This window comes from Vigna angularis, chromosome 1 (genome assembly GCF_016808095.1).
Source record: "Vigna angularis cultivar LongXiaoDou No.4 chromosome 1, ASM1680809v1, whole genome shotgun sequence".
NCBI classification, from domain to species: domain Eukaryota; kingdom Viridiplantae; phylum Streptophyta; class Magnoliopsida; order Fabales; family Fabaceae; genus Vigna; species Vigna angularis.
The window spans coordinates 45,187,355-45,200,873 of NC_068970.1; the positions used below are offsets into that span (position 1 = coordinate 45,187,355).

At 33.8% G+C, this 13,519-nt stretch overlaps 1 protein-coding gene across 4 annotated transcripts; it reads right to left on the reverse strand.

Moving 5' to 3' along the window:
• Nucleotides 1-599: 599 nt before the first annotated feature.
• LOC128195723 (uncharacterized) lies at nucleotides 600-3,226 on the reverse strand. 4 transcript variants are annotated; one of them, XM_052874112.1, is made up of 5 exons: nucleotides 2,805-3,226; nucleotides 1,885-1,943; nucleotides 1,239-1,330; nucleotides 921-1,050; nucleotides 600-802 (listed from the first exon to the last, which is right to left on the reverse strand). In XM_052874112.1, the coding sequence occupies exons 1-5, from the start codon at nucleotides 2,859-2,861 to the stop codon at nucleotides 724-726; spliced, it is 417 nt and encodes a 138-aa protein (XP_052730072.1). In that variant the 5' UTR covers nucleotides 2,862-3,226; the 3' UTR covers nucleotides 600-723. The 4 variants fall into 4 exon arrangements, 3 of the variants coding, with proteins under 3 accessions (XP_052730072.1, XP_052730106.1, XP_052730045.1); XM_052874146.1 differs by having other exon boundaries at nucleotides 926-1,050; nucleotides 2,793-3,226; XM_052874085.1 differs by having other exon boundaries at nucleotides 2,793-3,226.
• Nucleotides 3,227-13,519: the final 10,293 nt, after the last annotated feature.

The window sequence follows — 13,519 nt, forward strand, 5'->3', positions numbered from 1 at the left end:
ATGTCAAAGCGGATTGTCCAAACAACAAGAAAAGTGAAGAAAAGAGAGAAAAGTGTTAAAATAGAATGACTCAATTTCTAACACCAAGAGGGGGCATTACTACAAAAATGTGCTTAGACAACACTTTTTTTTAATGATAGATAGTGCTTCTTAAGCGCTATCTATGATTGCACTATCTATTAATAGATAATGCTTCTAAAAAAAGCGTTATCTATTGGTATTTGACAATAGATAGCACTTTTTAAAAAAAATGTTATCTATTGTTGTTTGACAATAGATAACGCTTGTTTAAATAGGAGCTATCTATTGTTAGACAACAATAGATAACGCTTATTTAAATAAGCGGTATCTATTGGTCTAAATTTTTTTTAAAAGAATAACTTTTTAATAAAATATTTCAAAACAAAATTCAAAAGAAAATTTAAAAATATTGGTTTTATTATATACAAACCTGTGTTATCTATTGGTTTTATTATATACAAAAAAATATAAAATATTAAGAAAAATATGACAAAAACAAAGGTCCAAAAAAGAATGTTCACTAGTATAAATAAAATCTATTGATACAATAATAGTTCAAAATATAATTGTTGAATCGTCGTCCATTACATGTCATAACATGACATTTGTTTATAAGACAGTACATACAACCATAACATATATATCTTATTTGTACCTATAAGCATATACATCACCATAACATAACCTAAAAGCATGTACTAATTACATGTAAATACCAATCTTTCCTAACTTCAATGATTTGATTGTCACGATGTTGTTGATATCTTCAAATAGAAAAATACTGCAAAATAATATAATATTAGTTATGATATTTTAATTACTAACTTTGATTGAAACCACTTGCTCTACTGATATTTTAATTACAAGCAGAACTAATTTCACAGGATTATAAACCTCACCTCACCTCTATTTGTATATCAACAGATGCAACATGTTTGTTTTTAGGCAGATCTTGAAGCGAGTCAATTTCATCTTCTAACTGAGAAGCATTGATGAAATCTGCCAGATCACCGATCTCAACTCTAGGACCTGACAAATGTTGCTCAGAAATAAATATTTAAGAACCATCACTAGACAAATCTCCTTTTTCATTATTTAATTGACCATCTTAGACCATTTAATGCTGCTGATACTGGAGTGACGAAAAAAAAAAACAAAAAGAAACTTAAAAAGTGTTGATAACATATATAAGAGTAACAATTACACACTAAACACACCATATTTGTCTATATCTGTGCAAGCCTCCTCAAAATTGAATCCCATATCGAGAAGACAATATCTCATTGTTCTCTTGTGTTGAGGGTTTTTCCTACGAGAATGGAAACAGATAAATGGAATCTATATATACACAATGTGAGTAAAATGCTTCCTAGAATTCAGATAACTAACACGTATGCATGAATAATATAATTGGACTGGTGTAGTATTCATTATATGATATGATATGATATTAAGGGGTTTAAACAGAGTAAAACATACCTTTATAATCAGATTCATACCTTTCATTAACATTCATTCAACAACAGTTTTAAATTCCAAAAGTATAACATAGTTTAGCAACAATTTGTAATCCATATCTCATCAAACACGCCCACCCACTAACAACTAAGAAGTCTAATTATACACAATAGATTCAAGTGTGTGCTAACAAGTAACATACCCAATAAATTAGAGAAGAATGGATATCTAACTTGATAAACCTTATTTTTTGCCACCTATTCTAGTAAAAGGTTTTTGCTTCTCATTTAAATTCTTATCAAGTCCCCCTTTCTAATCATAATCATCAGAGGGTGGGCTTCTGTGTTGAATACCCATTCATCTAATGGGATGACTGAAGAAGGTGAGAAGAAAAGATATAAATACTTCAAGGTCTTTGCAAGAAAGAAGCTTAGCATCATGTTGTCTTTGACTCCACTATTAACCTGAGAAATTTGAACAAGTTATGCCAAATGAGAAAGCAAAATAGTTTTCAGGGATATTAAATGGATATCAAGCATTAAACAAACATCAAAGGAAGCAAAAAAAGAAAATTGGCAGAAATCATTAGAGTATATATCCATACTATAAAGTACAACCAACCTTAATTTATCTACCGTTAAACAATAATAATACAAATATAATAAGGGGAAACAACATATATTTATGATTTATAAATGTTGCAACCTCAACAACATCATTGACCCAAGCCTATCACAAAAAAATATTAAAACCCCAAAATCTTTTTACCTGACATTTTGTCCCTATCAACACCTTCTAGAACCTCGAGGTAGTGAACAAAAGAGGAAATCACGACCTCAAGCTTCCCATCATTGCAAAACAATAAGGCATACATTTGACAAATGAAAATAAATAATAATAAAAATACAACTCACCCAACAAACAGAGTATATAACCAACTTACCTATTAATATCACTACTGTAATTAGAATTAGAAGCAACCTAGTTAAGTTCCACATAAAAGCAGTTTCATAATATGGAAATAAACACACCCTTATAGTATTATTTCATTATTAGAATTAGAGTTGAAGCTCCAAGTCGATAACCTACAGCGACCTCTGTGCAGACCTTTACAATGCAGATTATCAAGTCAATGGCAAGCCCCAATTCTATAAAAGATTATATAAAAGTTTCCTCCTAATCAAGATATTTGATTGGTTCACCACATTATAAACAAATTTATTCTTTCTAGCTCGACAAAAAAATGATTAGTGCCAAAATTAAACAAATTACCAAGCAAGCCTTAAAATCGAAAGCATGCACGAGAATGTTACATTTCCGGTTACCGAGTCAGTCATTGGAGGCTTTGCGCTTGCGGAAGTTGTTTTTTCTTTTCGAAGCATTAGAGAGAACGACGACGGCGTGGTCGTGGAGAAGCATCAGAAAGGGCAAAAGAAGAGGCTTGGTCCGCGAGCACGGTTTCATATCCTCTTCTAGGGAATTGGCTTCTTTGAATTGTAGAGTGATGCAATTGGTTTCAGTTGAGTATGTGGGAGCGAGATTGTTCGGAGAAGGTGAAATGAAACCCTAGTTAGTATACTGGAGATGGTAGGGTTTCAGGTCTAACCGATCGCACGGTAGCAAACGTGAACTAAAAGAACCCAATGAGAGTGAGAAGGAAAGGAGAGAACGAGGAAGGAGAAGAGAAAAGAACCTAGTGAGAGTGAAAAGGAAAGGAGAGAACGAAAAAGGAAAAGGTAACGAGAGAATGAGAAGTTAGGAAAGGTGACAAATTCTACGTCCAAACAGGAACTTATATTAATCTTTAAAATAAAAATAAATTACAATAGAAACCGCTTTTTCTTTAAAAACGTTATCTATTCCTATTTCAATAGATAGCGTTTAAAAAAATGCTATCTATGCACCTATTTCAATTTATGAATTAAAAAATAATATTAAATAATTATAGATAACGTTTTTCTAAAAAAATATTATCTATTGTCATAGCTATAGATAACGGTTTTTAAAAAAAACGCTATCTATTGTTCTGCACACTTATAGATAGTGCTTATTTTAAAAAACGCTATCTATAATTCTGCACACTTATAGATAGTGCTTATTTTAAAAAACACTATCTATAATTTTGTAGTAGGGGGTGAATTGGTGAAGTGTAAAAACAAAAGCTTTTAAAATCTTATAACGAAAACTTAATCGAATAAGTACAGAAAGTAATCGATTGAATAAAAAAGAGTTGAGATCAGAAAATTCAAACACTGAGTTTTTATACTGGTTCGGCCAAACCTACATCTAGTGTCCTTCCAACCAAGGGAAACCAATGCACTATAAAGATCAAGGTTTTTACAACAAGGTTTTTATAGAAAACTCATGTCAAAAATATAAAACACCTCTCTAACCCTCAAATCTAATATAGGCAGTCAACAACAAGACCAACAACAAGAATCCCCTCTTTTGCCGTTTAACGCCTTTGAGGCACCCTCAAAGTCAAGAACACACGATTTTCTTCCTGTAGTCGCAACAGGAACTCAAATCAATCTTCACGAGATTGTAGAATCTGATCACGCAGTAACACCCAAGTGTGCAGATTTGATCAGTCTTTGAAACACAGTAATCTTGCTCTTCAAGAAATCACAAGTTGTTGATCACCACAGTCTATCTTGTTTCTTGGAGCTTTTCTTCTCTTTCTGTAAGATCATAACTTTCTGTAAATGGTATGAAATTATTAGAATAACCAAAAGTTCTTATAGAATTTAAATCTGCGTCAATTTATAGTATAACACAAATCAGATGCATTTTAATCGATTGAGCTACTAGCGTAATTGAATATAACAATCAGTTATAACAGAATTAGCAGTAGTCAAACAAATAATTGAATGTACAGTTAATGCAATCGACTATCATTTAATGTTTGGTCAACATATTTAAAAATATGATCGTTATGTTAGTTGTTACCATCATTTAATAGATTTTCAAAACAGAGACTAACTTATTCGAATAAATAGTGCATGCATTCGATTAAATGAAATCTTTTTACACAGTTTTGAAAACTTTTCTCTTTGAAAAAACTCACAGCACACTTCAAAAGAGTTTGTGCAAACACACAAGTTTTAATCGATTCACCCCATAATGTAATCGACTTAAAACTGTTGTTTTGCCACACATTTAAAGTTCAACCATAGTGCTTGTGATTTCTCTTTTCCCGAAAACATATGTCATGCATACACATATAAAATCACATATTTCACACAATGATATGCAATGAACAACACAAACATAACTCAAACATGTTCTCAGATATGCTTTAACAGATTTAACACATTAAAGAAAAACATATGACATGTAAACATAGAACATGTAACACAAAATATACATGTGTTATTAATTATGTGTTGTCATCATCAAAAACTCAAATATTTATGAGATTATGGGTTAAGCTAAACATGTGCTCCTCCTATCAACAATCTCAAAAAAAAAAAGAAAGAAAAGAAATTTCACGAGAAGAACATGGCTTTTATAGCTTGAGACTCAAGCTCAACTAGTTCAAGTGATTATGATGAAATGCCAACTTGTGCTTGATGACTAATATTGATGACACTGCAAGCCAAGTAAGTTGCTCTAGTTCTAAAATGAATTTGCAAAAGGCTTTTCTTGAATTGCTTAATGAATTTGAGAAATTAAATGCTGCACATGAAAATTTGAAAATTGAGTTTAAGGATTTGAAAACTAAAATGAGAAAGTATTAGATGAAGAAGTTATTTTAAGGAATAAAATCTAAAATTTAGAAATGAAAGAAACTACAATTTTTGACCATTTTGTTGAATGTCTTTTGTTAAAATAGAATGCTCAATTTCTCACACCAAGAGGGGGTGAATTGGTGAAGTGTAAAAAACAAAAGCTTTTAAAATCTTTTCCACAAAAAATGATGCCTTTATATTTTTCCTGAATTGCAAGGTAAAAGATTATCAATGCAGCGGAAACTTAATCGAATAAGTATAGAAAGTAATCGATTGAATAAAGGAGAGTAGGGATCATAAAATTCAAACACTAAGTTTTTATACTAGTTCGGCCAACCTGCCTACATTCAGTGTCATTCCAACAAAGGGAAGCAAATGCACTATAATGATCAAGGTTTTTACAACAAGGTTTTTACAGAACACCTCACGTCAAAAATGTAAAACACCTCTCTAACCCTCTAATCAAAATATAGGCAATACTTAACAAGACCAGTAGCAAGAATCCCCTCTCCTACCGTCTAACCCCTTTGAGGCACCCTCAAAGTCAAGAACACGCACGTTCTTCTTCCTGTACACAACAGAAACTCAAACCAATCTTCACGAGATTGCAAAATCTGATCACGTAATAACACCCAAATGTGTAGATTTGATCAGTCTTTGAAACACAACAGTCTTGCTCTTCAAGAAATCACAAGTTGTTGATCACCACGGTCAATTTTGTTTCTTGGAGCTTTTCCTCACTTTCTGTAAGAGCAAACCTTTCTGTAAATGATATGAAATTGTTAGAATCAGCAAAAGTTCTTACAGAATTCAAATCTGCGTCAATTTATAGTATAACACATATCAGACACATTTAATCGATTGAGCTACTAATGTAATCGAATATAACAATAAGTTATAACAGAATTAGCAGTAGTCAAACAAATAATTGAATGTACAATTAATTAAATCGACTATCATTTAATGCTTGGTCAACATATTTAAAAATATGATCGTTATGTTAGTTGTTACCAACATTCAACAGATTTTCAAACATCAACTATCTTTTTGCACAGTTTTGAAAACTTTTCTCTTTGAAAAAACTCACAGCACACTTCAAAAGAGTTTGTGCAAACACACGAGTTTTAATCAATTCACCCCATAATGTAATCTACTTAAAACTGTTGTTTTGCCACACAATTAAAGTTCAACGATAGTGCTTGTGATTTTTCTTTTCCTAAAAACATATGTCATGCATACACATATAAAATCACATATTTCACACAATGATATGCAATAAACAACACAAACATAACTCAAACATGTTCTCAGATATGCTTTAATAGATTTAACACATTAAGTAAAATCATATAACATGTAAACATAGAACATGTAACATAGAATACACAAGTGTTATGAATTATGTGTTGTCATCGTCAAAAACTCAGATATCACATAGATTGTGGGTTAAGCTAAACCTGTGCTCCCCTATCAACAATCTCAACATCTTTCATGCAATACTCACATGTTTGGTATTGATATTATGGAGAATTTGCTTAAAGAGGCATCTAAAAATAAAATTCTTGAAAAACCAAATTTCGATAAAATGGAATTTTATAAAAATAAGCAAGCTATTAAGAATAAGAATAAGAGAACCCGTAGGCTATGGGTTGAAAAAAGAATTGCCTGTTATAGAAATTCAAATATTGTCACATGTTTTTATAGTATGAAAAAGTGACACACTTCAAACAATTGTAGAATAAAACATTATGGTGTTCCAAATGAGAGACATGCTTGGATTCCTTTTATAAAGTAATCTTTCACTAACGTTAAAGGACCCAAATAAGATTTTGGGGACCAATACTCTATTGTTTTGTTTTGCAGGTTACATTTTCAAAAGGAAAATAAGGCTCTATGTTATCTTGGTAAATTTTAAGAGCTTTGAAATAATTTATGAGTGTTAGATATGTCTTAGGAATAAAATTTGGACCAAATTGTGTTTTTCATAAATCAACGCATAATAATCGATTATCTCTAGGTCATAATCGTTTATCTTTGAACTAAAAAAATACTTTTGATTAGGTAATAATCGATTATCTCATGTCATAATTGATTATCTGCAATTTCTAGAAATTAATTTTTGAAACGATAATCGATTATTTGTAGTGATAATCGATTATCACACGTCGTTACTTCAAAATTTTGCTGTTCCAACAGTCAAAAATGGCTATAAACGGCTATAATTGGCTAGTTTACTCTTCTGCTCTATAAATAGCACCACATAATCGATTAAAACCCATTATTGCACCCAAACTCTACCTAATTAAGCTCTCAATATCTCTTTCTCTCATTCTCTTGCACAAGCCTTGCACTCTCTTCTTTGTACTTCTATATCTTTGTACAATCAATGGCAGATTCTCGAAGAAAATGCCAAAAAGAAGAAGAACTGCAGCTTCTTCCTCTGCTCACCTTTTAAAATGTCAAACACACATGTAGGAATATTGGAAACAAACTCACAGTCACAGGAAACACAAAATCAAGCCCAAACATAATGGAAAAAAAATTCAAAAACAGTGACAGTATGGACAACACAATATGAACATGAAGAAATTAAATGGAAGAGTCTCTTAGCTCCTGTAGACACGTGTGAAGGTGTTGGCTCTGAATACCAAATGATGGAAGCAAGTCCAAGCTCCATGCTAGAACAACTCCACGACTCAGAAGAAGGCAGCATAATGGATTAGATCCATGAAAGGATGATGCACGCCAGGTGTTTGTGAAATGGATCAGTGAAGGAATTATGAGTGTTTGAGGCCTCTAAGCTTAGAAGGCCTTCCAACAGGGAAGGAAGCTAGAGGAAAGTGTGATGAATTATCACACAGCCAATGATCCAAGAGTATAAAGGTCTGGAGTAAACTCAACAACATTTCATTTATACTTCAAAGATGATCCTTACAAAGGAGAGGTCATTTCTTTTATAGGTGAAGAGATACCTCTATGTTTTAGGTTCCTTTTTGTCTACACATAAAAAAGGAAGTGTGCTGGAGAAGCTAAGGAGCTTGCAGCGCATGTTTCAGGCAATCGTACATTAAAAATGTGTTAAATGTTTAGAACTAGTTTGCATTGGCACGTCGTTGGAGGGTTACGGTTAGGAGATTCCTGCAATCCGGAAGTGAACTGTCTTTGTATTTGGAATCCGAAAGCCATGCTGCCCATTCCAGAAAACACACTTTTCTTCTCTTCTTTTAACTCCATTGCATCCTTTAGCTCACCAAGCTTCTTTGGTTGATTATTCATGGTCTCCAAACTTTATTTAGGTCCTACAAAATAGTCAAATGTATTTAGCAAAGAGAAGAAGGATTTTTAGTAAGTAATTCTGCATAGGAGTAATGTGTTGGGTGATCCTTCTTCTTCTTGAATCCTCATTGACATGGATCTTGTAAGAGGACCTATGCAAGGCTTAGATGGTCCATAATCAATAAGGGTAACTGTTGATAGGGGGATCACTATGATAGCTGAACCCAATCCTTGTGATAGTGGTTTTTGATGATGACAACACATTGATAATAAAAACACATGAATATGTACTGTGGTATATGTCATATGTTGTATGTGTTTATGATTATTGTTAAATATGCACATATTGTGATTGTCACATGTGTTGAACATATAATATGTTGATTGTTGCATACTGTGTTAGTAAAGTGATCATATCTGTGTGTGCATACTGTATGTTTTGGTGATAAGGAAATCATGTCCACAAAAGCATATCTGACTGACTAAATCGATTATGGAGGTGTGATAATCAATTCAGGTCATCAGACAGGTTGTGTTTTTAAACTGAGGCAAACAACTTGTTTTGAATCGATTACATTAATTGGTGAATCGATTAAAACATGTGTGTTTGCACATATCTTTTTCAAATGTGCTGTGTTGTGAATTAGAAAGAAAAAGTTTTCAAAAATGTGCAAAGTTGAAGCTTAATCAATTACATGGATTATGTATTCAATTAAGTCTGTCATTGATTTGAAAACTGTTTCATGCTTGTCATAATTATTTCATGCTTGTCATAACTGTTTCAACGGTAATATTTTTAAATGTATTGACTAAGCATTAAATGGAAATCGATTGCATTAATTGCGTATTCAGTTAAGGAGCTTAAGTGGTTATAAAACTGTTATAAGTATTTAACGTAACCGATTATATTAAAAGAGTAATCAATTGAATTGCGTCTGAATTGACTAAAACTATATATAAACGCATTGATTTGATTTTTTTAAGACAATTTGAGATTAACATTTTTCATATCTGATTAGATTGGGATGAAAAGTTTCACAGAGGTGATCAAACACTCCAAGAAACAAGAAATTGAAGTGGTGAGTATTCTTGAAGATTTCTTGAGGGACAAGCTTGACTGATTTGAAGAACCTGATCTTTCTGCACAATTGAGGTACTTGTTGTGTGATCAGGAGAAGTTTCACAATCTGTATGTTGTTGTTTCCCTGTGTGTGTTGCTAGGAAGAAGAACGCGAAGTTCTTGTACTTTGAGAGGGTTCTTAAAGGGGTGACTATAGGAGAGGATTGTTCTTGCTGCAGGGTTTTTATATTTGGCTATATTAGATTAGTGAGTTAGAGAGGTGATTTACATTTTGACAGTGTGGTCGCTATAAAGCCCTTGTTGTAAAAACTCAGATCTCTATAGTGCAAATTGGCTTTCAATCTCAGGTTGATTGAAAGGACACTGGATGTATGCATTGAGGTCGAACCAGTATAAAACTCAGAGTTCGATTTTTCTTCTCCCTATCTCTCTACATTAATCGATTACATACTGTCATTATTCGAATACGCATACTGTTATATTGCAAACACATTGCTTGCTGTTCAAGAAAAGTTTAAAGATTCATCTTATTTGCAAAAAAAAGATTTGAAAAGCGAGTATTTTTACAAAACACCAATTCACCCCCCTCTTGGTTTTGAGAAACAAAGCTAATCATTTCTAACAATTGGTACCAGAGCTGGTTTTCAAAATTTATTTGAAAAACAAATCGATTAACCTTTTTGTCTAATCGATTGTTCGATCCTGAAAATGGCTTTTGTTTATCAGACCTTTGGTGAAGGTGCATCCACAAATAGACCTCCTCTATTTGCTAGTGAAAACTATGCCTTTTGGAAAATAAGAATGCAAATTTTTCTTAAATCAGTAGACAAGGGTGTATGGGATGCTACACTCAATGGTCCATTTGAACCCACTCATGTGATAAATGGAAAAACAGTTTTGAAAAACGTTTCTGAGTGGACTCAAGAGGAAAACCAGAGAGCACAGTATGATGTAAAAGCACGTAATGTTATTGCTTCTGCTCTCACAAGGGATGAGTTTTTCAGGGTTTCCCAATGCAAAACAGCTAAAGAAATGTGGGAAGTTCTTGAAGTCACACATGAGGGAACAAATGAAGTCAAGCAGACCATAAATAATTCCCTGATGTAGGAGTATGAAAACTGGAGAGACCATTTATGATGTGCAGAAAAGGTTCAAACATATAGTCAACCATCTGATGGCTCCGGGCAAGGCTTTTGAAATGGAAGAAATCAACATCAAAATTCTGAAAAGCCTAAACAAAAGCGGGCAACCAAAGGTAACTGCCATATCTGTGTCAAAAGATTTAACTAACATGAATATGACAACTTTGTTTGGCAAGCTCAAGGAACTTGAACTAGAGCTTGGTAGATTAAGGGAAGAAGAGGAGATTGAACAAAAACAATCGATTGCTCTCAAGGCTACAAACAAAAGATCCTCTAAGAAGGTTGAATTTGATGCTGAGTCTGATGCATAGATAATTAAGATAGTAAATTAATGAATATGATGGTAAATAGAACTGTTGTAGCTGACTAGGCAGGTTACATAAAAGGAGGGAGAAAGAACTCCAAAACCAACACTATGATGTGTTATGAATGTGACAAAGATGGTCACATCAAGCCGAGGTGTCTAGAGATGAAAAATAGACAAAAATCTAACTCCAAGTATCTACAGGATAAGAGAAGAAGTAAGCAAAAGAAGGCTTATATTGCATGGGAGAACAACCATGATGACACATCAAGTGATGATGATCATAGTGTTGAGGAGGAGACAAACTTATGCTTCAGGGTAGGATCTGTACATTATGAAGACAGTGACAGTGTTGATGGATTGGCAAGTGTACCAAATTGCACAAGTAATATAAAATGGTAAGACCAAGTATCGTGTTCCAAGAGACTCATGGCACTAGACAATCGTGTGATAACTCGATTAATTAAGACTTAAAGAAAATGAGATCATTGGTTTCAAATGCAAAGACAGAAAATTAAATATGAATGCAGTTTGATCAATAACAGAATAACAAAGTGATGAACGAATGTTGTTTATAATAGGAGATGAGTATGTTGTTGGGGTTAGATTTCACCAAGTTTTCTCTCATGTATGTAGGAATTCTTCCTTATGCATTAATGTTAACCTCACTCACTAAATCACTTAAACCCGATCCCTCGGCGAAATAAGCCTTTCCTTAATCACCCGTTCATGCAATTCCTAGCATTCCTAGTAATTAAATGTGAAGATCAAGAGCTTTAAGATGACCAAGACGCATACCCTTATCCCTGAGCAATATTACTCTTGGGAGTAATTCAACAAGAACCAGAATTGTAAGGAACCTCCCGACACTCATGCAATTGATAAATCATGCTAATGAATGAGTTAAACACAACAAGCATTGTAACAGATGAATTACTCTAACAATTAATGGAAAAGCATATATTATTAAGAATCAATTCAAATACATAAGCGTTCACAAGGTTACATCATCCCCCAACAACAAATAGAGTTTAGTTCACCATAGACATGGTGAAACTAGATGAACAATGGAGAATAATGAGATAGAAAAACCCTAAAAGTAGAAGATGGAAGCTCCCGCATCGAAATCCGCCTTCAGAAGGTGAAAGAGTGTGCTACTGTGCTCCTCCAACAAAAGATACCAAACCTAGGACGCCTGGGTCCTTTCAATAGAGCGAAGACAGAACAGAAACAAAGCCCATGCCCGTGTCACTGGCGCTCAAGCACCTCACTTAGGGCGCCCGGGTGGTGAGCGGTGGTCTTCTACGCTTAAGCCTTACAAATGACGCCCAAGCTTCGTGCTTCTGGCGCTCAAGTGCCCAAAAAGTGGCGTCCGGGCGGTGAGCGGTTCTCTTCTACGCTCAAGCCTCAGAGATGGCGCCCAAAATTCGTGCTTTTAATGCTCAAGCGCCCAAAAAGGGGTGCTCGGGCAGTGCACAACACTCTTTTGCGCTTGAGCCTCCAAAAAGGGCGCCCAAGCCTCGAGCATTCCTCCGTTGTGGTGCTTTTCCAAGCCTTTATGAACTCCATCTCCTTGGCACTTCATCTCTGCTTTGAATATTTTCTCTTTTTGTGCCAAAACAAGGGGAATTAGTCATAAAATCATCAAATTCAACCTCAACTCTCTTATTAACACAACTTAACAGAAAAACATGATTCCTAGCAAGTTTCTAAGCAGGAAAGGGTGCATTTGGTATTAAAATTAGATCACAAATAACAGTATTTTCAACCGTTATCACAACCCCAAACTTAGAACTTTGCTTGTCCTCAAGCAAAACAGATTGTAACTGAGCTTTTTAGAACAATCACTACAATGACTCAACATTTTTCAAAAACTGTTTCTTCCAAGACAAGTGATCACTTTTATCAACTCAACATACAGATGTCAATCAAGATGACCAGATGCCTTAATTCAATCAAAATCAATGTGATGCTCATATACTTCAACAGATGTTATCCTTAAGAATAATCAATCAACCAAACAAAGATGTAATCAGAAATTCAAAGAACTACTCCTCACCAAGGAAAGTGTTTCACTCAAGCACTCAAAAGTGTATCACTCAACTCAAAGGTGTATATTGAGGTGTTGGTGTCTTTTTCACTCTGCTATCACAATGTCACACAAATTGACTTTGCCTTTCATTTAACCACAATCAAACAAACTCACAAGCAAGTTCTCATCACAAGGGCTTTTTATGGCTTGTAACGTGGCTAGGCTAGGAAGGAAATTGGTTTTTCTAGTCAGCAAAATCCTTGAGTTAAGAGAGACATTTATGATTTCATCATTCAAGCACAAACTCTCTTTCTTTTTCCCAGCTTTCCCTTGCATTGATCTTTTCTTTTCATTTTTCTTTTTCTTTTGCTTTTGCTTTTCATGTACTCACTCCTTAGCTCAATGGTTTTTTTCTTTTCAATTTTTCCAGTAACCCCAAACTTGAACCTTTATCAATACCTCACAAATGTTCTC

Coding starts and splice junctions, on each gene's coding strand:
- LOC128195723 (XM_052874085.1), bottom strand. CDS start 2,861: ATGCTTCGAAAAGAAAAAACAACTTCCGCAAGCGCAAAGCCTCCAATG. Junction 1,051..1,238: donor CACAGATATAGACAAATATG/GTGTGTTTAGTG, acceptor AACATTTGTCAG/GTCCTAGAGTTGAGATCGGT. Junction 803..920: donor GATATACAAATAGAGGTGAG/GTGAGGTTTATA, acceptor ATTATTTTGCAG/TATTTTTCTATTTGAAGATA.